Raw genomic sequence first — 25,429 nt, 5'->3', positions numbered from 1 at the left:
AGAAGTTCAACATACACGCTAAAGTGCTGTGCACAATTGTGGTGGTAACATTATTGAGCCACATGTCAACGTCGAGGTTTACTGGACACAACGGGAGGGCTTCGGAAGAGAGCCCGCGTCGTTTTGCTGCTCCCCCGTTGAAGGAGTGCAAGTTTAGGGTCACGTTGTTGTGAAAGGTAACATGAGAGCACGGAACAGGTGGGCCGCCGTGAGAAGGCTACCGTCGCCCATCGCTGATTAGCCACGGTGGTGGCGGTGGTGGCGGTGGTGGTGGTGTTGGCCCATTTGGGGGCCCCTCATGGGATGGCAGAAGAGATGTAGACGAGCGATGGAAATGTAGTGAAATGGCATGCATGTTGTGAAGTAATAAGATGCGAGAAGAGAGACACAGATGAGACAGAGAGGAGGTGACATGAGAGAGGTGTAGGCAAGGGACAAAGGCGTAGTGAGATGTTGAGATAAGAGAGCTACAGACAAGATAGAGATGAGAAGCATTCATAAGCTTGTTTATGTGAATTAGCGCTCTGTGTTTGTTTGGATATGAATTAGAGCTATTATTTGGTGCACTCGAATTTCGTACGTGAGTCGAAGTCCCATTTGAGCTGATTGTGTTCCGAAGCATTTAGTTTAGTTTGCTTAATATTACCGCCACCACTGCGAGCTGCCTTAGTCTCGGCGATCATGGCCCCTGGTCTTTCAGTCAAAACCTTAGTCAAACGATTCCAGTAATGAAATGTTGGTGCGAGGTGGCGCGAAATTTTTCTCTACCAATATTACGAGGTCAGCCAGCCAGTGAACTCGGTATGTAAATGTTTAGACATATTCTGTACAGCCAATTACCATGTTTGATTATTCTTGCTCAGTACAATGCAGTCTCTTAAGAACATAACTCAAATTACCTAAAGGCTCAGACTAATAGTTAATTCCGTCTCCGCACAAACAGCAGTGTTTATCGCACAGCAGCCATAGCCGTCGTCACGCTTAACGATTCTCATCTCCCCGTAGCCACCGTTAAATCAAATAAAAATAAATGAAAAACATTTGGTCACTGATTATTTCCGTGGCTATCCTTCTTCGCGAAACGAGCGCCGCACCTGGCCCAGGCCCTGCTGCGCCGCCGAGCCCAGCTTGATGCTGCCGTCGCTGCGGGACGCTCGAAGCCGCCGGCGGTTTTCGTCGGCCGCGTTGCCGTGACCTCCTCCTCCGCCGACGCCGCCGCCGACGCCTCCGCCACCTCCACCGCAGCAGCCAGCTTCATCCCGAGGCTCCTTGCTCCACACCTTGAGGCTGAGGGCCCTGGTGAGGAGCCCTCGCCCGTGGCTTCTGGCCTGTAGCCTCTCCGCCGGCGTCTGCGGCGTCTTTTCGGTAGCCTCCGCCGGACGCGGCCGCTCCGTATGCTCCTCCTCCTCCGGGGAGGGGGGGATGTCCGCCTCGTTGCGACTCGGTCGCTCGGCTCTGCTCGGGTCGACATCTCCATCGGCGCTGCTCGAAACGGCCCTGTCGCTCGCCGAAAGACTTCGGTCCATCTCCGGCCGCTCGCTCTCTTGGCCGTCCGCACCAAAAGCGGCTGCGGCGCCGGAGGCGTCCGTTTCGCCGGCAGCCTGATTGTTGTTATTGTGGTGGTCGCCCTCGCACTCAGAGGAGGCCTCGAGCAGGTCCATGGTGAAGAGGTCGTGGAATTTGGAGCAGGCGATGGCCAGGTAGACGCGGTGAGCGTGCAGCCGCTCGCCCTCCTGCAGCAGGAAGCTCACGTCGGAGCAGATGGGGGGGTCACCCAGCAGCGTGGCCCAGGGGTCCGGGTCTCCGAGAGGGCTGCAAGGTGGTGGCGGCGGTACGCGGATTGGAGGCGGTGGGGGCCGGGGCGGAAGGCACGGCTCCTGCATGCGCGGACGCTGCACCTATGGGGCGGACGCGAGGGGGTTGAACAATTTGGCAGTTTACTTTGGCGCATCTTTAAGAATCGAATAATGCTGCCACATTCACGGTAAGGGGGAAACCTAGACGTTATGCGCCACTTTGCGGAATAATTTCAAATTGGCGGGGTAATGCAATAGAGTTTTTTTTGTTTCGCGCTGCCATTGAACGTCCAATATTGCACTCGTGTGGAATTATGTAACAAGGTAGCTCAAAGATAATATTTATGTGCATCTGGGTCAGTGCAGTTTTGTAAAGGGGGCAGATATTACTCCATGTACATTTTCTGGGGAATGTAATGGTGAGGGGTTGGGGTAGGCCTGGTCGTAGCAGGGAGGCGAGAGTAGCTCGGGAGAAGAGAAACTGCCCACGCATTTGCATGGGATAAACGGCCAAGGTGGAGGATGAATTCACGGCCTGGGTGGAGGGTGAATACATGGCCAGGGTGCACAGGTGGTGCTGCTCCAGCGCCCCGGGCCTGACCTTGCGCAGGTGAGCCTTCCAGAACTGCAGGTTGCGGCGGGCGAGCAGGGAGGCGCGGATGGCGTTGTCGAAGACGTCCTTCACTCCAAACTGCGCGACGACGCTCGTCTCGTAGTACGGCACACCGAGCTCGCGCGCGACCTCTCGACCCCTCTCCGGGGCCAGGATGTCGCCCGGCTTGATCAGCCTGCGGTGTCACGGTCACACCCGCCCAAGCGTCACCCGGTCAAAAGGCAGTCCTTGTACGGCGTTGTTGAGAAATTAGTAATGGCGTTTTTTGACATTTTAGTTTTGCCTACCAAAATCTGTGGCTGTGTTGTAGAAGCGAGCATGCACGCAATGCAATTTGCAACACGATCTGGATTTATACCGTACGCAGCGTCTCAAGATGCTGCACGTGCACAGACATGCACAAACGCGTGTACACGTGTACATGTGAATACGTGTGCTCATGTTACTCCCATTGGGCAGAATTTAATGTAAAAGCAAACACTGCCAGCAAGCACCTTTCCCGGATATCGCTGTCAGCGTCCACTGTAAGTCTTCTTTAATCGCACAATCAGCAATGATGTATGAATGTTTACCTGATACGTGAAGGGACGGTGTAACAATCGCTACGCATGCCCGGCTACTAATGTCTTTCCAATGCTGATCGTTGACACAACCACACCAGATACTCGGCATAGACAGAAATAACACGGGGTAGGGTCAGGTAAAGGTTCAGATGTCACCTGCGGCTAATATCCAGGAATTGAAACCGGGTCACCAGGATTGTAGTAAAGTGGGAAAAGCACTGCACTACTACTCCTGCTCCCGATGAAGTATTTCGCACTAGCACACAAACACACCCAATGCAGTGACACGCAACAACAGATACCAATACCAATACCCGCCATTCGCCACTAAGTGACAGTGACGTCACCACGGCGCCTGTGCCAGGCCACATGCACTTTGAGGCCACTTGAAGTGTCGAAGGCTTGCAGACAGGAGGTCTCTGGACAGACCCAGGTGCCATGGGTTGGCTGACTGAGATGACTGGTAGATGCACCAGCTGTACCCCCTATTGTGCCAATTTGCTGTATTTTAGCCGCCCCACGCTCCTTTCATTGTTGTGAGCTTCGCTCCTCTGTCATCCGTTGTTGCTGGAGGGCGACTGCCTCCAACTGCCCAGTAGCTTCCTTCACGAGCCTCCTCCATAGAGGCCGATCTTGACACCGCTGGCACCAGTAGTCGGCAAGTCCACTCAGCTCCACATCCTCCCTACCAGACCAGTCTATCTCTTCTCCAGCACATGTGGTGCCCGTTTAGCCCCCTCTATGCTGCTTGGGCAACCTGTGGCTGGATATGCGGGCTATATGATCCAGCCAATGCAGCCTTGCCTGAATGTTTCTAACCGGCGCATATGTTCCATTAGAGGGGTCCACGTTTCACAAGCATAGAGAAGGGAGGGCATGACTGTGGCTGAGAAGACCCGAAGCTTCGTGCGGAGCAACAGACCAGATAGTTTCCACACATCATTACGCAGCCAATGAAAAGATGCCCCCCGAATGATTCGGAGTGAGACCTCTGCTGTCAAACCGGAGCTGGTCATAAGCACACTGCCCAGGTATGGGAAACCCTCCACTCTTTGCACGACTGAGAAGGTGGAGTGTTTGGTAACACAAAATACTCAGGCACAGATACCAGACACCCCACAACAGGCAGGATATGTAAAAGCCAAATTGAAGGACCGCTGCATAAAATGTTGGCCTGTCATCTCCAGTATTACTATCATAAGGCAGTGCTAATGCTGAATGAACACCTCGAACAGGTTGTTGCAACTTACAGGCAGGATCAGCGAAGCGTTCTTTTATAACGAGTGTCTGTAATTGGTAACCAAGGGGCAAGCAAAGTTTAATTTTGCTGCACGAATACAGCTTCGGTGGAGGGCAGTGGAGCAAAATCCGAAGTTGTATTATACTTCGATGCTCCCATATCTATGCTCCTTGCCTTCACCAACCATTACTGACCAGCATGGTCAAGTATGGTGATATAACTCCCACGACCCGCATGGTGTGGGGAGGCCCTTATCCAACAGTGGATTGACAAAAAGGACTGTACCTCTACATGTCACTGGAGCTTACGTATCTGATTCTCAGGCTTCTTGGAAGTAAACAAACCCACATTGATGTCATCTCTTCCGACATTACTGATGCTCAGTGTTACAGAATAAATATAAAGCAATAGCACCGTTAGTGGAAGGTAGCAGAGGACGACTGCAAAAAACACAGAGAGGAGAAAGAGGCACGCAAATGGAAAGGAATGACATGGAATCATCAGCCACAAATTGCAGATGATGACGATCATCAACAGTGGAGGGCTGCAGCGGCCAACCATAAAGGGGCTGGACTGGAAGAGAGTGTTAGAGGCAAGGCGTGACATTGGGGCCACGTTGAAAATGAGTACGACTCCTGCGTGATAACAATTAAAGTACAATGCAGCTTGGCCTAACCTGGCCTGGCCAGGCCTGGCCTCACCTGGCTTTAACCGCCGAGCAGTCTGCGTGCACGATTTACAGCCTCCAGGTCGGGCCCTCGTCCAGCAGTGGATTGCCAAAGGGCTGTGCAAGTGCAAGTACAATGCGGCTTGGCCTGGCGTGGCCTGGTCCTGGCTTGGCCTCTCCTGTCCTGGCTTACCGGCCGAGCGGTCTGCGCGCGCGGTTCACGGCCTCCAGGTCGGCGTAGCGGAGGTCGAGCTGGCATCCGACGAGCAGCACGGGCGTGCGGGGGCAGAAGTGCTTGATCTCGGGGAACCACTTGGTCCGCACGTGGCGCAGCGAGTTGGGGCTGGCGATGGAGAAGCACACCACCACCACGTCCGACCTGCCACAGCGCACGAGGAAAGCAGATGCAGGGGGCCAGAGGTCACAGAGGTGAAGCCGGTCCAAGGTCTCTCGTGGAGGTGAAGTCAAGCCAAGCGAACTTATTTTTGGTTCACATTGTGGCACAAATCTTCCACTCGGAGCGCCATCATCACATCATGAATCATAACAATAAACAATTCTATACAGTTTAAGAAAATAATTAAAAGCAAGTTGTGACTGAGTTGGTTGAACACATTGTACGTGTACTTTCTTTCATCATGATTGCTGACTGCAGACCCAAAGGCTCTGTACACCAAGTGACCAGCAACATATGGCACTATTGAAGATGCAATAGATTTAAACAAATGAACACGTTTCTTAAATTGAGTCAGATTATAAGAGCTTGGGAAAACAGACGGTGGTAGGAAATTACAAAGTGGAGCAGTGCGAGCAAAGAAGCAGATAGAGAAGTGTTGTGTCCTGCAGTGTGGTGAGCAGTGAGTGGGTGAGTGAGTGAGTTGTGACCTGCAGTGTGGTGAGCAGTGAGTGGGTGGGAGAGTGAGTTGTGACCTGCAGTGTGGTGAGCAGTGAGTGGGTGGGAGAGTGAGTTGTGACCTGCAGTGTGGTGAGCAGTGAGTGGGTGGGAGAGTGAGTTGTGACCTGCAGTGTGGTGAGCAGTGAGTGGGTGAGTGAGTGAGTTGTGACCTGCAGTGTGGTGAGCAGTGAGTGGGTGAGTGAGTTGTGACCTGCAGTGTGGTGAGCAGTGAGTGGGTGAGTGAGTGAATTGTGACCTGCAGTGTGGTGAGCAGTGAGTGGGTGGGAGAGTGAGTTGTTACCTGCAGTGTGGTGAGCAGTGAGTGGGTGAGTGAGTTGTGACCTGCAGTGTGGTGAGCAGTGAGTGGGTGAGTGAGTGAGTTGTTACCTGCAGTGTGGTGAGCAGTGAGTGGGTGAGTGAGTGAGTTGTGATCTGCAGTGTGGTGAGCAGTGAGTGGGTGGGGGAGTGAGTTGTGATCTGCAGTGTGGTGAGCAGTGAGTGAGTGGGTGAGTGAGTTGTTACCTGCAGTGTGGTGAGCAGTGAGTGGGTGGGAGAGTGAGTTGTTACCTGCAGTGTGGTGAGCAGTGAGTGGGTGAGTGAGTGAGTTGTGACCTGCAGTGTGGTGAGCAGTGAGTGGGTGAGTGAGTTGTGACCTGCAGTGTGGTGAGCAGTGAGTGGGTGAGTGAGTGAGTTGTTACCTGCAGTGTGGTGAGCAGTGAGTGGGTGGGTGAGTGAGTTGTAATCTGCAGTGTGGTGAGCAGTGAGTGGGTGGGTGAGTGAGTTGTGATCTGCAGTGTGGTGAGCAGTGAGTGGGTGGGGGAGTGAGTTGTGATCTGCAGTGTGGTGAGCAGTGAGTGAGTGGGTGAGTTGTTACCTGCAGTGTGGTGAGCAGTGAGTGAGTGGGTGAGTGAATTGTGACCTGCAGTGTGGTGAGCAGTGAGTGGGTGAGTCAGTGAGTTGTGACCTGCAGTGTGGTGAGCACTGAGTGGGTGAGTCAGTGAGTTGTGACCTGCAGTGTGGTGAGCAGTGAGTGGGTGAGTGAGTTGTGACCTGCAGTGTGGTGAGCAGTGAGTGGGTGGGTGAATGAGTTGTGACGTGTAGTGTGGTGAGCACTGAGTGGGTGAGTGAGTTGTGACCTGCAGTGTGGTGAGCAGTGAGTGAGTGAGTTGTGACGTGCAGTGTGGTGAGCAGTGAGTGGGTGAGTGAGTTGTGACCTGCAGTGTGGTGAGCACTGAGTGGGTGAGTGAGTTGTGACCTGCAGTGTGGTGAGCAGTGAGTGGGTGGGTGAGTGAGTTGTGACCTGCAGTGTGGTGAGCAGTGGGTGGGTGAGTGAGTTGTTGTGACCAACAATTCACTTGTCAAGGCTCAGGGCCGCGATTTGATTTGAGCATGGATACCCTTTCTTGTCTCTACAGCCTCGTTTCTATTGTTTCTTGTTTGTTCCATTGTATAGTTGCGTTTACTCTGTTAACCTCATTGTGACAACAGGTAATGCTCATGCAATTTGCAAACATGGTAAAAAAAATGCAACTCTTTTGAGCATAATTCGATGCGTGTATCACAATCAATATTTATGTTGAATCAAATTAAGTGAGATATACGTTTTTACCTGTACCTGTACTCCCTATTCATTTATTTCTGAAAACCTGCATTTATAATATTTTTTAAAGCAGTTGTACGAGATATACTCGCAATCACTGTACAAGCTCAACCCGCTTAGCTTCTGGGATCTGATAAGAGTGGGCGCATTCTATGTGCTCCTGATAAACACTGTACCGTTACTTTACAACAAAGCCTCGGCATGTAGTGAATTAAACTGCATGCATTGCAAGCCGAAGCTTAACATTACCGAGGAATTTGTGCCGTATTTGATTCGATGATTTCGGTTCGCGAGTGGACAATATAGATAATGGCTCCCACAACCGGGAGTGCAACATTGCCCACTACTGTTGCCGTGCCACATACAAACCGCTGGCTCATGTGGACATTTTATAGCCACCAAATAATCTAAAGGCATGTTGTTTCTCAATGTGGAGGGGAAACCCCCCACCGAGAAAAATCCACGCGACCACGGAGAAAACATGCAAACTCCACATATACAGGCGTCAGGGTCGGGATCGAACCCACGGCCTCCTGTATACCAGGCGAGGGAGTTAACGTCTCACCACAACAGCGCCCCTAACATTTATCCATGCCTCGCGTGTAAATAGGCGAGCGCTTATTACCACTTGGACTTTCTGTGCATTCTATTTACAGTTCTCACAGCAACAAAGTCAAAGAAAACCTTCAGAATCCAACTGAATATCTGTCACAAACTCATATTAAAAAAAATTTCATTTTAAAGTGGGTAACTTACAAAGGACTTCTTTTTTGATGACTTTCAAAATTATATTTTTTATTGATTAAATGTTTCTAAAGGCTATTGGATTTCTAGTAAAGACATTTCAAAGGTTACATTTTGAAGGTCTGTTCAATCAGTGTACTTCAAACTGTCATTGAAAAAGACAAAGTGGGCCTCTTCAACATATTAAGTTTCTTATCGGTCTAAACTTTCAATGGCATCGCAGGAGCAACTCAATATGTGGATTGTATTCCAACGTTGCAAGAATAGACAAAGCTGGGCTGTCTCTGTGCTTCCTTGACGTAAACAAAGATATATATACCCCAGAACAGTCCTCTCAAGCAACGGTCATTGGGTAACAAAATTCCTCGAAAAAACTCTGAAATCACTTTCAAAGCACATTCAGTTCCTCTCTGGTTCCACCAGCGTAAGCAGACGAAGAGGCAAAGGTGCAGTCCTGCAATCGTTGGCTCAACGCCACTGCTGGTGGAAGGGCCCTCTAGAGCTCGACGAGCATAAAACCATCATCACGCAAACCCCGGTCATCCTCGCAGCAGCAGCGGCGTTTGGCTAACCATCGAACGAATACGGTGACGGCATCGCGCGGTTATCAGATGCACTTCTGAAGGCCGTGGGAAACGATTCCTCCCTTCCGATATTAGGAAGCCACCGGAGCTATGCACCTTCAAATCTCGACTGAAAACGAATTTCTTTAGAACTGCTTTTTACGTTTAGTTTGTTGTGCTTCCCACCACTCCTCCGATTCGCACCGTTGGCTACGTACGGTGCGAAAGAAGTTCAACATAAATACATAAAGCTCACTTTAGAAGTTTAGTTTTGATGTATTTTTCCACGCTGGCTAAATTCTTCCACGTCTGCGCTGTAACCATTAACACCGCTGGGTGGACAAATGCGGAGAGATTTTTAGGAACATCATGGGACCTCCCTTGCCAGTATCAAAATATAAGTATCGTTTTTAACCTTTCTGGCAATAAAACAGTTGTGTTAAGATGTTAAAACACCAAACAGAAACATTTTTTCAAGGAATCACGTCTCCATTAACCACACGTACTTGTGGTGAACATGCAACTAAAAAAGTGCTCTGGTAGTATATGTTGCATTGTCTTTGAAATGGATTGGTCCACACCAGAGACAGCTTTCTTTAGAGCCTAGTCTCAAACGGTGTTAGACCAGAGGACGCCAAAAGGCGAGCAGCACAAAGACAATGCCACTTTTCGATTTAAAGCTTTCGTGACTGCAGGGATTCATCTTCTTGGTTCTTTCGGTAAAGTCACGTAGAAGGGAAGTAATAAAATAATAAAAATAAAACACAATAAAATAATTCTCACGACGTTTCGGCCACAACGCAAGCAGCCGTCCTCAGGTGAAAACCAGGTCCGTCGAGGCGACAGAGACTGGTTTTCACCTGAGGACGGCTGCTTGCGTTGTGGCCGAAACGTCGTGAGAATTATTTTATTGTGTTTTATTTTTATTATTTTATTACTTCCCTTCTACGTGACTTTACCGAAAGAACCAAGAAGACAATGCCACTCTCAGAACATTGAGAGCTCGGGGTGAGCAGCTACATGATGGGACCTCACGTGCGTGCCCTGATGATGCATCGGACCCATCCGCCTTTGGCGTCCACTGGTCTAACTCTGTTTGAGACTAGGCTCTAAAGAAAGCTGTCTCTGGTGTGGACCAATCAGTTTCAAAGACAATGCACATACTACCAGACCATGTTTTTTTTGTTGCATGTTCACCACACGTATATTTTGTTAATGTAGACATGATTCCTTACAAAAGGTTTCTTTTTGGTGTTTTAACATCTTAACACCTGTCAGAAAGGGTAACACATTTCTGCGGAGGGAGCTGGTAGGAACGTTGGGTTCCTCGGTCAATGGCCAGGGTCAACGGCGACGTGGTGTGTTCCGCAAATATGCCCGACTGTGAGGGCGGGCACAAGCCGGCGTGAGTAGGTTAAACGTTGAATTTTATAAGGGCACCACGGGGTGACCAGCCCCTCCCCACCCAGCCCCACCCCTCCCACCCCCACCCAGCCCCACCCTCCTCACCCAGCCCCTCCCCACCCTCCCCACCCAGCCCCTCCCCACCCTCCCCACCCAGCCCCTCCCCATCCTCCCCACCCAGCCCCTCCCCACCCTCCCCTCCCCACCCTACCCAGCCCCTCCTTCCTCACCCAGCCCCTCCCCTCTCCACCCAGCCCCACCCCTCCCATTTTTGGATGGACGACGGACGGACGGACACAATCATCCCCTGTGGGCTGGTGTAACCAGGAGGTTCCTACCAGTAAAACCTATTCTTAGATTTTTATTAAACTTACCCCACTGGTTCAGCCGCCGCGCGTGGCGATGAAATCGAACTGATGATCGCTCTGGGTCGCAGCACGTTTTGTGGAATATCACATGCGTTTAATCGGTACAAATTCGAGTCCTGTACAGTGAAGCAACTTTGTCATCATGTTAAATTGTTCATTTGTCTTTAAGCGCCATTTGGCTCAGTCACTCAGCAAAAAAGATTACACACATTCACATCGTGTGTCACTGAGAAATTAGCAGATTTCGATTTAAAGCTTTCGTGACTGCAGGGATTCATCTTCTTGGTTCTTTCGGTAAAGTCACGTAGAAGGGAAATAATAAAAAAATGTTTTATTTTTTTATTTTATTTTTCCTCTTCTACGTGACTTTACCGAAAGAACCAAGAAGAAGAATAGGCAGATTGTTTAACATTCAGCCGAACAATGAATTACTCGACGTGCATTTATCACCAAGCCGGTTTGTAAGCGTTTCGTGGTTTCACTCCCACCGTTCTTTGGTAGAATGTGCCAGGGATATTGCAACAGTGCATGCACTGTCTGCTTTGTCGTATGCATTCAAATGTATTGTGGTTTGCAGTCACAGTCCAAATCCTCAATGGGAATAGTCAACTTCCGTCAAGAAAAAAAAAGAATAACAACGCTCCCTTCCTTGTGCCGTCTCCCACGTGTCCCTTAGAAAAACACGCGACACCGCATCCCGTGGTGCCAAAAGGACACCGGATTGAATGGAATGCTCCGAGGGCTTCCTGTTGATCGATCACAATGGTCTTCCAGGAAAGTGGTCCGACGCGAACGTGATGTTAGCCCTGGCGTGCGTTCAAGCGACAGCACGCGCACACGTGCAGTAGTGCAGCGGTCAGCGCACCGAGCAACGAACACTGGTGACCCGAGTTCGATTCCCCGCTTACGGCCAACACCAGCGACGATTACCTGAACCGGTCTGGGCCTCCCCTAGGTCGACTCAGCCTCAAATTAGTGCCTGGTGCGGTGTGTGGTAAACATCGCTCCTGGGGGCGTGGTGCTGGCCACCCACGCCCTCGTGTGTGCCACAGTGCCGGCCTCCATAGGTGCTGCTCGCTAACAGCACTTGCCCCAACAGTCTGTCACAGGCTACACGGGGGGGGGGGGGGGGTCTTCGTCGTGTTTGTTTGTTCCGTGCGTCTTCTCACGCCGACTCGGCTTGATCGTGCGTGCGGCGCGTTGATGCAGCGCGCGCTTGCTCTCGGGTACGCGAGGGACACGTGAAGGTGGCAGCGATTGCGCGCCCCGATGATGCATCGGACCCATCGGCCAAGGGCACTGCAGTCGCACAGCGTGTCCGTATGACTTTTCTCTCCCATGTGTAAGTGACTGCCTTCTCAATGCATACATTATTTTGTATTCTGAACATAGTAAGTATCGCGTGAATTTCAATTTTATGACAGGTGCAATTGGCTCGTGTGCAGGTTGTTGGGGGATTGTTGCATTGAAGAACCACGAGGGATGGAAACGGCCTGGGGAGGCCTTCCAGCAGTGGATTGATCATAGCTGATGATGATGATGATTACATTAGGATCCACATGCTCAAATAAGCATTGGGCAGTGAACACCTCGGATGACGGTTTCCGAGACAGCGATTTATATTCCACATATACGACAAAAACCGTTCCAACCAACTGGTACTCATCTACCCAGAGGAAAATGATGATCTGAGTTGAGCCCACTCTCAGATCAGCAGCCAAGTGCTAAAGCAACAGTGCAGCCTCTGAGCCTGAAGTCGTTAGGTTAAGTTTCAATGAAAATTTTATCTTTAAAACTTTCCATTAATAGCACAACAATCTCGCATAGCAGTCTGCCTGCGTAATTTTTTTCATGATAATAGCTTGGGTTATTATGGGCAGAGTAATCCCGATTAGTGTCCGATGTGATTTCATAGGTAATGGAAAGCACAACGCTGGGTGAATCTTAGAGCGACGGTTTTTGGGGACAGTCAATCAGCGCCTGATTGCACACGTGACACAGCAGCATATTCCACGTGTATAATGCGTACTAATGACGAGCTCAGGCACATATTATCGTATATTTCAAAATAGAAATTAGAAGCAGCAGAGGTAACATCAATCCACATTTTCCCCAGCGCACTAAATGTAACCGCACGCGTTTATTCAAGTGCTTGCCATGCATGGCAATGAAGCGACGCGGCAAATAGTGACAACATGAATGGACGTTGCACAGACGGCTCAATGTGAACGAAATCGTCCACTCGGCGGAATTCAGCGAGTGCCCTTGAGCTCCCAATGTTTGGCTCGATGACAGAGAGCCACCCGTTGCCAAGCGTTGCTGGCCAATGGCCACGTCTTCTCGAGGAACGTTCACCTTCAAGATTTGATCAAAATCCATTTTAGAATCAACGGGGATAACGGGAGCAAGCGCGCGCCGCAAAGTCACGGCTCTCATCGAGTGTTGTTATAAATAGAGGTTAAACGTGCGTACGTTTGTATGTACGTTGAACTTCTTTCGCATCGTACATAGCCAACCGTGCAAAAAATTATTCTATCCCTGGAAATCGTCTTTATGCGGGGGAAAGCTTGACCAGACGTGGTGATTCATAGTTTCATACCACTAAGTCGTCGCTTTGGAGGCGAGTTTGGTGGATTTGCGCGGATATCTCCGCGTGCGTTCGTGCGAAACTCCCAAACTGTAGAGCTATGACGTGGTCGGTATGACAGAAAATAGGTTGCTCACCTATCTGTATCGATTTTTGAGAGTTATAACCTCATACGTATCGGGTTTCTCCAGATGCTGCAGATTTCTCACCAGTGAACACAGTAATACCGTAATTAAGGCATTTTCCAAATATCCCAAGTAGGACTGTCCTGAATTTCGTGTCAGATTTCCTTCGGCTTTCCTAGATAAATTAAGGAAAGTTTCAACCGTTTATACTGGTAGGAACCTCCTGGTTACACCAGCCCACAGGGGATTATTCTGTCCGTCCGTCGTGCATCAAAAAATGGGAGGGGTGGGGCTGGGTGGAGAGGGGAGGGTGGGGAGGGGCTGGGTGGGAAGGGTGGGGAGGGGCTGGGTGGGGAGGATGGGGCTGGGTGGGGGGTGGGAGGGGTGGGGCTGGGTGGGGAGGGGCTGGTCACCCCGTGGTGCCCTTATAAAACTCAACGTTTAACCAACTCACGCCGGCTTGTGCCCGCCCTCACAGTCGGCCATATTTGCGGAATACACCACGCCGCCGTTGACCCTGGCCATTGACCGAGCAACCCAACGTTCCTACCAGCTCCCTCCGCAGGAATGTGTTTTTCAGCGGCCAAATATATATTTTCTCTTTTTTGCACACATTGGTGTTTATTGACACTAAATCATTGTAGACACTGTAGTGTTGAAAAAGCTGTTGCGATGCAATTAGTAAACTAGGATTGTTCTTAAAACATAATAAAAAATTGTTATATATTTAAATATAAAAAAACATATATGCAAAAATGTCCTGCATATAGCCAGGAAATCCTCACTGAGTCTCCAGTCTTCTTTAGGAGGGTTTTGCTTGACCCGATAACGGAAGTGCGAGGTATAAAAATCAGGGTACCCAGAGAAAAGGCACAAATATGATAAAAAAAATTACGTAGGCACAGCCCAGCTACTCAAGTCTATTCTAGAGTTATGACACAAGTTCCAGTTAACACGTAATTTAAAGTGTTTATTCCAGTTAAAATGTGCGTGGGGGAGTACAAATCTCAATTGGGCCTGAGCCAACTGTGGACATTTCACATTCGTATGGTAGAAGCCAGTCTCTCCATTTTGTTTTTCACGTCTTACAAACTTCTAACCCCATTTTACTGGTACAAAAGGATGAGCATTCCGACTGAACTCACATTTCTCTGCCGTATTCCGCCTGTGAGTCACAGCCCAATAAAAAACAAAACAGGCGAATACGAATAACGGTTGTTAGTCAAAAAAATAAAAATATGACTTAACACGCTGCAATGAATCTGAGGATAAACGAAAAACGATGAATGCGAGAACCGAAGTTGATTCCAGCCGAGCGTTAAGAACAGTTTTAGATCAATCCCGAAAAATAAAGAATTTAGGTCACAATATTGGCCACCTGTATTCAAGTGTGAAGCCGGCAATTGTGACATCTGGCCACGGACAAGATGATGGGAGGGCATGGGTTTGTGCTTTCATTAATATTTCGCATGCCTGTCCACGTGCGCATCTGACATTGTGCGACTCCACGCGCTGGCAGTGTTTATGCGCGTGCGTGCACATGCGCGCACCGACTCAAAAACGCTAACAATGTGTTCAATTATTTTTTTTTGTTGCTGCAGGCAAAGCACGTGCGCGGTAAACTGATGACCATGCTGCTTGCGTTTGGCACCTCCCACGGCACACGAGGTTATCTCAAGGACAGGCCGTCTGAGAGTCTGGTTGAGTAGCGCCCGTCATCTATTTTGCTGTGGTGCATTGCCCCGGTCACGAAATGCACGATTCTGCTTTCGGCATGTTTTTCCTGTTAATTTCTGCTTGGAATAGCAAGAGCACGCCATCCACCGAGAGAAAAATGTTGACGTCAACTCTGGAGCGGTGCTATCCGATTGTTTAAATCATCGGCTGTTTTACTGATTATAGGTGCAATTTACTCGCCTCTTCCTATAACACGAAAAACAGTTGGAGAAAACAAAACCTCACCTCTGTTCCGACATGTGCTATCGGACAGGAGGATGATGAGTGGGGCTTGGCGATGGTATCGCCATCATCAGCTGCGGTGGCCTGCAGGGGGGTTTCCTGCCTTCAAGAAGGCAGGATGTGGGGGCGGCCGCTAATTTTTAAAGGGGCTCGAGTAATCGGCCACAAAGAGAGCGTTCGATTACACTTCCGTTGGCAAATCAACTTATTCGGTTTAACACGTAGGATTTCACGACCAATATCATTCATAATTGAGTTTTTTTTGGGTTAGATCGTGAAATTAGATTATTCGGTTGAGCGTCGCGGCTCTAGCTGAATAACAAAGTCAGCCTTGTGTGCACTGGTGATTAAATGACTGAACCTTCAATACCATCAGACACATATAATAATGTATTTTATTTATTCTGGAAAACAATGATCGTCATTCTTTTTTTATTATTTAGAAATATCCTCCTGCGTTGGGATATTTAGCCAATTTCGAAAAGCGTTCTGCGTCTGAGACGACCTGGATGAAAAAAAAGCACGCATTGCGAGCGATAACGCTCAAAATCTGTAGAGGCAGGTCAGTAACCCATTTTCTGTACTAGCTGGCCACCTCAAAGCCCTGTGGAGGCGGGGAGTTTCACAGCAAAGTGGTGAAATCCACAAGATCCACCAATGCCGGCCACAATGCGTAGAATTACAGGCATGCGTCACCACACCCAGCATTTGATCAAATCCTCATAAAGCACGAGACCCAGGGCGCATTCTATCTATGCGATGCCGCTTCATTGCTGTAGCAGAAGCAGGTCACCCTGAGTGTCACACAAGGCAGGTTTTAGAAATGTAAATGTTGCATCCTCAGTATATACACTTAACGTATACAGCCTGTTTTGTCAATCCACCCCTGGATGAGGGCCTTGCAGGCGGCGAAAGTTGTTTGACCATGCTTCACCGCGATGGTCAGTGCAGGTTCGTGCAGCTGTGGCTGCAGGGTTTTGGTGGTACATGTTGTTTATGTCGTTTATTGTGAAAATTTCGTCACAGTTCCTATGATCACTGTTACATTGCTTTCATGGCTTTATTTTGGTGATTTCGAAAAGTTTTTTGGTTTGGCCATGTTTGTTTATTATAGTACGGAGTAAGACTGATGGCCTTAATCTAAGTTGTCTTGTGGTTGTTGTTGTTATTTGACTTGCATCCCACTGGGATTTTTGCACACAGCGTTGGTGTACGGTGCTTTTTCTGCAATATTTTGCTGTCTTTTCTTGGATTTTCTGTTTGCACATAGTCACATATTCACTTTAAGATGTTTTCTTGTTCATTTTTTTGTTTTTTGTTTGTTGTGGTTGCACCCGATTCAAGAGCCGAATGGCGCACAGGGCTATACCTAATAAATTAACTTGAACTTGAATGTGCAGAACAACAATGGATTGTGCTGCACTGCCCTCTGATTCCCATAACGCCGACATCAGCTGTGTTTTGCTCTGGGAGGTCACCTGTCCGAGGCTGGTACCATAGCCCAAATACAAACACTTGGACAGAACCGCGAGGCCATGATATCACGTTGACTAATACATTTTTTACACGTGCTTAAGCAAATTTTAAAAAAAATATTTAAGTTAGTCACAAACCAGTTTTAAAACAAATACCCAGATCTGGCATGCAAGGAGAAGCAAGTAATGGCAATAGGCCAATTAGATGTTAAACTAGCTTCACTACCCGGCTTTGCCCGAGACTTGGATTCTTGTCTTGGATTAATACACGGCCTACGCGGATGGTGGGGGCGGGGATGCGTGACGTCAGCAGGCACACTGCGTAACGCTGCCGCATGCGGGTGACATCACAGATGTGACATCACCGCTCATTTGCTGTGCAAAATATATCCATTATTGCGTGCGCCCCCCCCCCCCCCCAAATACAAAAGTATATTTTTATACTTTTTGCATTGTGTATCGTCTGGAAGATACCCACATGCCAAATTTCAAGTTTGTTGCATGTTGGGAAGTATGCTAAACATTTCGAACAGACACACATATTCACATATGTCCCTTTTATATATAGATAGAATATATGAAGGGAATTGATTGCAGTGAAATGGTGTCGCAATGAATTTCCAGTGTCAATGTGTAACGTCACAATGTGTAATATCTCCTGGGAATTAACGGTGATAATGGATGCATGAAATTTGCAATCAGTTGTTGGAATTCTCATTTCCATGGTGTTGGGAATATATTCATGGTAATTTATCAAAAAAGAGTCGAGTCAACATTTCCTGTTAAAATGGAATTTTGAGACTGACGCCAAGAATTCAGATAAAGTATTCCTCTGCAAAATTGAAATGATTCAACATTTTCAAGCGTTAAAGTACATCCAGATATAAACACTGGTGGCCCTTTCTAAAGGCAATGCATATGACAAATTACAGGTTTTCCTCACTTCGTGAGATTTTGCATATATACTGCTCACCTATTTCTATCCAAAATTCTCCATATGCGATTTAAATTCACTCTACATGCGGCTATGTGGTCAGACGTAGCACAACACTGTGTGTACCGTACGCCCTACACGGTAAGCGTGTATGCATGCATGTTGAACTTCTTTCGCACCATACATAGCCATCCGTGCTAATCGGATGTGCATCTGTTTCGTGGGGTTTCACTTCGTATGCACCTTGTTTTTTGGAATGCATCTACGACTGCAGAACGCGAGAGAAACCGGTACCATATTCAAGCCGTACGTGGTGCTGCCTTGAGACCCGCATGAGGAGAAGTTCATTCACAAACCACGCTTCTCGCCAGCACGAGCTCGACTTTCTTGTGCAGGACAACTTCATTGCAACGTAAGTCACGTCTCAGATCTTGACTTAAAGCTTTCGTGACTGCAGGAATTCATATTCGTGCGTCTTTCGGTAAAGTCACGTTGATAGGTTCAAAGAAAATAACAAAAAATAACAAGAAACTACAGGAGTTTTGAGTTATTTTTTGTTATATTCTTCAGTAGTTTTTTGTTATTATTTTGTTATTTTCTTTGAACCTATCTACGTGACTTTACCGAAAGACCCAAGAATTCACGTCTCAGATGTTGCAGTTGATTATAAACCAACGACAAAATACATCTGCCCAGTACGCAGGCTTTCAGAGCTCATGCCGAGAAAATGTACCCATGAAAGTGAATCTGAATCTGCGCTGTGTATCCAAACCTCGGCATGCACACAGTCGACATGACAGGACCACCAAGCACGACTAATGCAGTGCTTGTCAGAAAGGTCGAACACTCTCGAAACAGGAAATTACACTTCCTAGAAAGCACATTTATTTCACTCATGTGAACATTATTTCATGCAAAGCGGTGTGTGACAACTAGACGTTGGTTATTCTGTACCGCATTGATGCATGGTCCAGCAGTTAAATACCCTTCAGAGCAAATGGGCATCGTTATTTTTTGCGAGTTCCAATTCGCTCAGTGGCCTGTGCTATGAACAAGTAAAGCAGCACAGCTATTCCTGCTCGAGCAATAAATTTAAGTACAAAGCACCTTGGGCATCATAATAAAACTCTTTGCTGACGGCAAACATAATTAGCGTATGATCATAATACAATTAATGACGCACTTGTTTTACCCAGCGAGGCGTTATCGGTCCTCCATGACTGTTTTGAAAGATGCTCTGGCCCTTGATTAAACCCCACATATAAGAGGGGAGAATGCCACTCAAACGCGACTCGGACCAGTCAAAATCTCTCCGGCGGCTGTTTCTGATTGGACGGATGGCAATCTCCGCGTGATCTGTCAATCACACCTGCGATTCGGGTATCGCCAGCACACTTTCATTATTCATCCACCCCGGAGCCACTTTTGTACAACGAGACTATGCATGTAGACGGAAGACAGTCGTGTATGCGGAAGAGCACAATCGAATGGCCGAGAGCAACTTGGACGGATTGCGAATGCCGCAGACACCACAATGAAGAGAAGGGGCCGACGAAATTACCTCCCGTAAGCAAAGCGCCGGTCTTTGTGGTGATCTCCAAACGTGTCCCACAGGCGCAGGGACACGTTGACTTCGTCCACGACATCCCGTGAGCGCTCCAGCACCTGCACGAACCAGAAGGGGCGCGTTCGGTCATCGTACGCTGCCGCATCGACGTTCATTGTACGAGCGTTGACTTACACAAAGCACACGGGTGGTGACGTGTTTAGATACGTGCACTTTAGGAGTATTTGGCCGCTGTAAATTTCCACGTGATGAGCCACTTCGTTGATGTATAATTTGTGGCCAGGTCGCTTCTGGAAAAGTGCTTTATCGCTCAGTGGGCCCTACCGAGTAAAGTAAAACATCGTTTAGTTTAGTTTTAGTTTACACGACCCCGGGTATGGCTTGCAGCAATTGGTGGGATGTCTCGAGTGAATGTTCAAGTGACAGGACTCGTCCCTGCCATAGGAACGTGGCCTTGCCACCATTGGCTCAAAACTACCAATACAGAGAAGCAACCATATGACACAAACACAAAAAAACAATAACGTTTTGCTTCAAATTTTGTTATTTTACTTAAGATACACACGTGTTACAGTTTGCAGAACTTCGACTGGTTAAGTGTGAAGAATGTTCACGTGTCTTACTCCTGCAGAGCCTGCGACGTTCTTGTATGTGGTGTAAAAGCAGTCTGGAGTGACCTTGAAAATTCGGGCATCTGCTGAATTCTCCGACACGAAATAGTAAAACTCATGGGGTGTGCAGAATTAATTCTACAGCCCTGCTTTAGAAAATAACCTCTTCATTCTACAACTGATACCGATCATTAAATTATGAAAAAAAACAGACTCGTCGATGCACATACACATGCACGCAAACACCTATGGTATGAATCTTGACTTGAAGCTTTCGTGACTGCAGGAATTAATATTCTTTGGGTCGTTCGGTAAAGTCACCTAGATAGGTTCAAAGAAAAGAACCAATCTACGTGACTTTACCGAAAGACCCAAAGAACACCTATAGTGTACTCATCCACGTGTGCATGCACACCCTTTCCAACTGCATGTGCATGTGCATGTACACGTGGATGAGTACACTATAGGTGTTCTTTGGGTCTTTCTGCAAAGTCACGTAGATTGGTTCTTTTCTTTGAACCGATCTAGGTGACTTTACCGAACCACCCAAAGAATATTAATTCCTGCAGTCACGAAAGCTTTAATTCCCTCACTGTATATGCACGTCTTTCCCCAAACACATAGGCACGTGCACATCTACCTGTTCAACTACAGATGTGTGTACTGTATATGCAACGTGAATATCAACCCACTTACACGCGCACGCACACACACGCGAGCACACATTGACACGGACACTCTATAAACCCATTTGTGAACATACATGCTAAGCAGAGCGCTTGGCATGCTCACACATAATTCAGAGCCATTGGGTCAATACCTGCTACAAATCAGTAATTTAGTGCGGCACTAGCATAGGGCACTGTATAATTTGAGGCGGCTGGAGTATTAGTCCATTGCCTCTTGTTTTGGTGCCATTTCGTAATTTGTGTATTCATTTTTAAGTTTGCTTAAGTAGTAGGGTTTTCATTTGCTTGGTCGTAGATGTGTATGGGATTTGGTCCTCATATATAATTAATGTACAGCCTTATGGGATGCTATTAGCAATGACTAACACGATATAAAATGAAAGTATTCATATGGAAAAATGAGATGACTTAAATCTCACACTTGAAAATAAATTACAAAAAACTGCCTACGTCTTCAACTATGGTGATCCTGCTGTCCTTCAATGTGCAGGGTTTGTAAATATGTACAAAATAATACAATGTCTGTGAAACTCTGAACCTTCAGGGCTATGAGGAGTACTGGAGATGGCAGCACAGCAAGAAAGCTGTATATTGTACACTAATCCCTCGTTACTTACGAGCTTGCTATCCGCGATTTTGGCTATCCGCGAAGCGCATCTCAAACTCTACACGACTACTGCATCGAGAGAGAGGGAAAGTGCTGAGCTAAAGTGATGAGAGAGAATGTGATGAGGGAAAGTGATGAGATAAACCAGCGTTCTGCATTGTAGGCCCTGCGGGTCACTACCGGCCTCTGGTGGCCTTTCGTGCGGCCCCTGATGTGCGGCCCCCGACAATACACAAATATGAAGACCCCCCCCCCCTCCATCATCATCATCATCGTGCTGCTGTCCAACCCGAATGGTTTCAAATGTGTGGCGGCCATCTTGGCTGGTTTGCCCCCGTTGGTTATGAAGGACGTTACAGGTTTTCTCCTCGCTTCATGTGTTACGTGCGTTACATAAAAAGGGCCACGCAAAATGAAACCGCGCGTGAGAGCGGCCTACCGAGTAGCGCGTACAGCACACACGAAATGTTGTCCCACGTCCGAACAAATAGCCGCACGTGAGTGAATTGAAACTGCATATTTAGCGAATTGTGGGGAGAAATAAGCTGGCCACATATACAGTCTGTTTTCCTACAACGCGTGTTTTCATAACGCGAATTGGATGTAACGCGATTGAGTTCACAGAACTGCGTCGCGCGACTAAGAATAAGCGGTTGTGCGACTGCCTCGGCGTAGAATCACACAACGTGGGATGCTGCTGGATGCTTCTAGATGCTACCCACACACCTCAGTCTTTGTTCAGGCTGCGTACGCATCTCACGTGTTATCACGGACTCTGCTTTGCCCTCTATTATATATAATTTATGAAACGAGATTTTTCCATAATGCAGCGTTCTTCAGGAACGCAACTAGTACCGCGTTACAGAACAGACTGTACACGAAATTGCACAAACTGAACCTGCGTAAAGTGGGGAAACCTGTACTATAATCATCATTAGCCCCTCCTGGTGGTCAATGTGCGAGTTCACTTCTACTCTGTGCTTAGTTTAACAAAATACGCAATCCAACCACATCTAAACCCATGCAAAGCTTCTGTACAATATACTAACTTACCATTATGAAGTGCATTGACAACCCGATACTTGGTTGAGCGTAGAGGCACATTAACATCACCACAAGCCCACAGCAAAATGTTAATTTTTCATAATTAATTAATCCAGGACTTATTGTACACAAGTGTACAGCAACAATATAACTCACCACATCACTGACAGTGTCTTATCACAGAAGAATATCATCAGAATATCATCATCATTGAATTTATAATTAATCCAATGCTGGATGAAGGCCTCACCGAGCAGCAGGGGAATGTATAAATGAACATTTGATGATGGCGGCTGGGCAAAGGCTAATGATGGAGTGGCGGCGACGGAACGTAGAACACTCAAGAGTGTCCGTCACGGAGGTTGAGCGGTGATATTAGCTCAGGAGCAGGTGTTTGGTGGAGTTTTGAATCTCAGGATCGTGAGAGATGTCAGCGGCTTCGAAAGGCCTTCATCCAACAGTGGATTGACCAAGGTTGATGATGTACGAATGTGTATGTTTGTGAGGAGCGGTAGTGTAACGGTTAGCGTGCTGCATCATGAACCCGGCGACCCGAGATCGATTCCCGCTCACGGCCAACACCTGTGACGATTATCTGAACCGGTCCTGGGCCTCCCCTAGGTTGACTCAGCCTCAAATGAGTACCTGGTGCGATGTGTAAACATCGCCACTAGGGAGACGAAGGTGACCTGGCGTGGTGCTGGCCACCCACCCCCTCGTGTGCCGTGCAGGCCTTCATAGGCGCTCGCTAATAGCACTTGCCCCAACAGTCTGTTAAATCTATACGGGGGATCTTTGTGTGTAGCCAACCGTGCTAATCGGAGGTTAGCGTGACGAACATCGAGTGAGGTTGTCCGCGTGGGGCGGCGGCTCACCTCCTGGCACACGCGGTAGTGGTCGATGGCCCAGACGGTGGGCACGTGCGTGGCCAGCAGCTGGTACTGCGTGAGCGTCGCGTTGCAGGCCCGCGCGCAGATGAGGCGCGTCTTACCCACGGCGTTGTCCCCCACCAGCACGCACTTGATGGTCTCAACGTTGGGACGTTCGTAGTCCATCATGGGTCCTCTGCAACAAACCGATGCAGCAAAACGAACAATAGTAATGTGAATGACTTTGAACGTCACCTTTATGCCACCGCCAACTGGCAGGTCTTTGGCTCAAGCTCCCTCGATCGTCTGTCCGATCTTGGGCTTTCTTCTTCGTTTCACTGTACAGTCGCACCCCTTCCTTATAGTTTGTCATAGAGCAGTTTTCTTTTTCTGTCCCTTGGCTTCTTTGCCCAGCATCCTCTCCTTCCAGAGTTTCCTTCGTCGAGCCTTTGAGAATGTGCCCAATGCCCTTTTTCAGGATTGTCGAACAATGCCACTTTGCCCACGAATAGTTGTTGATCTGTAATTTGTGACCTCGGTTTCGTGGTGCTTGCCAGCATTGTCGTTAATTCCTAGTGCGCTGTTTGAAGTGCAAAGTGTGTCACTGCCACATCAGCAGTGGGGTGGCACTCATCTCCATTTGGATGGAAATTGCACATTTCTGTGGTCCAGATTACTGTCAAATATTGAAAGTTATCAAGTTTGGTTGTGTGTGCCAAATATATTCTTGTAAACTCATTAATCTTTGGGAATGCTAATATGATGATTTTTCCTTCAAATAATATTGCTAATATTGCTGCCCGGGATATTTCTATGGGTGTTTTAAAAGCAGAAATACACAGTGGGTGTTCGAGATACCGTGACGTCATTCTCAAGAGTGGGCCATTTGTGTGCCAACGTCACGGTCCAAGTTTTCCAACATTGAAAGATTCTCTGCAAATTGTTCAAATTCCCTGCAAATTGTTCTCCCCACACCTCCGATTAGCACGGTTGGCTACGTACAATGCGAAAGAACTTCAACATACATACACACATACATACAACAACGACGACAATAACTACTTACTATTTATTTACAGAACACATAACACGCTATTTCATCGGGGTGGTTGCATCCTTCACTTCTAAGCCAGTGACTTTAATTCCTGCAAATCAATAACTCTGGTGCTTGTGGTGGCTAAATATCCCCGAATTGAATGCGGGTCACAATACTGAGCCAGCATCACTGATACTTGAGTACAAATATCAACTTGTGACCACAGATTAATCCTAGTTCTCAGCAATCTCAGGTGTAGCCAGGTGAAAGTCTGGCCATCAAAGACTGGCTTTTCAATTCATGTGATGTAACCAGCCATTAAGGATAAAATAACAAGAATATACACACACATCTGTTAATACTGTACATACTTTCAGTAAACGCGCTGTAGTCAACGGTTATGTGGTTGTGTTAAGGCAGGCTTATTGAATCAACAGATATTAAAATCGGGCTGTGCTGTCATCCTCCAATTCCCGAGTCATGAGAATTGCCATTTTCTCTGCATTCATACGTTGACAGTATTGCAAATAAATGTGATATCGCAAAATTAGCGACAACAATTATAAACATACAAAACAATAAAATTACCGGTGTACACTCAACTCTACAATTTAACGAGTCATGGCATCATTGTACTCGTGTGACGGCATAATCGGTAAATTTTCTGAATTTTTGGATGTCAACTAAATGCCTAAAATCGGTGGAAATGGCAGTGAGTCAACCCCGTATTATAGCGACAGACCATCTGCTCCAGCTGATAGGCTTCCGCGTGTAGGGCTGTTGCTGCGTGTGTAAATAAACCATGACAGACTGAGATTAAAAGACAAAAGGGGTTCACGGATGCTCACGGGCATTATTCACAATGTGTCGCATGCAACGCTGTGCGTGCCATGCTCATGGGTGGCTCAGAGGTCAGAGCGCTGAGCTCGTGCCGCGGAGATCCTCGGTCTCAATCAGGACAGCGACCTTTGGTTAAACCGCATTCTCAAGTTTAACGAGTTCATGGTCTCAGCGCCAGGAAACCAATGAGTGTGCACACGAAAAATCATCACATTTAATTTTGACTTAAAACTTTCGCGACTGCAGGAATTCATAGTCTTGGTTCTTTCGGTAAAGTCACGTAGATAGAAAATACAATAAAAATCAAAAAAAAATAAATTAAATCAAATTAAATTAAATTAAAATAAATAAAAATAAATTTAAAATAATCAAAGCAAAAAACCCACCTGTGGGTTTTTTTGCTTTTATTATTTTCCTTTTTTATATAATTGTATTACCTTTTATTTTATTTTCTATCTACGTGACTTTACCGAAAGAACCAATAATATCATCACATTCAATTTGGTTCTGCAATTAATATGGCAAAATTCTACCTCTTGGTATAAAAAAAATCGATTTGACTGTCATGCTACGAACATTAATCTCATCTGGCAGGACCACTGGGGAAATTGCTGCCCCAAGTGTCAAAAACAG

General features: G+C 47.5%; 1 protein-coding gene across 4 annotated transcripts in view; it reads right to left on the bottom strand.

Annotated features, from left to right (window-relative positions):
* The window catches only part of LOC144931566 (rho-related BTB domain-containing protein 2-like), a 92,239-nt gene that overhangs the window by 19,264 nt on the left and 47,546 nt on the right, over positions 1-25,429 (bottom strand). For all 4 annotated transcript variants that reach the window (XM_078855544.1, XM_078855545.1, XM_078855542.1 and 1 more), the window contains 5 exons: positions 22,927-23,116; positions 19,095-19,198; positions 5,073-5,258; positions 2,398-2,584; positions 1,095-1,898 (listed from right to left, as the gene is read on the bottom strand). In XM_078855544.1, coding sequence (XP_078711670.1) covers positions 1,095-1,898; positions 2,398-2,584; positions 5,073-5,258; positions 19,095-19,198; positions 22,927-23,109 — 1,464 coding nt within the window. In that variant the 5' untranslated portion in view covers positions 23,110-23,116. The remainder of the gene's footprint in view (positions 1-1,094; positions 1,899-2,397; positions 2,585-5,072; positions 5,259-19,094; positions 19,199-22,926; positions 23,117-25,429) is intronic.

The sequence above is a fragment of the Lampetra fluviatilis genome, chromosome 4 (genome assembly GCF_964198595.1).
Source record: "Lampetra fluviatilis chromosome 4, kcLamFluv1.1, whole genome shotgun sequence".
In the NCBI taxonomy this organism is placed as follows: Eukaryota; Metazoa; Chordata; class Hyperoartia; order Petromyzontiformes; family Petromyzontidae; genus Lampetra; species Lampetra fluviatilis.
Note: the sequence above shows the minus strand (reverse complement) of the source record. Positions and strands in the feature narration are given on the sequence as shown.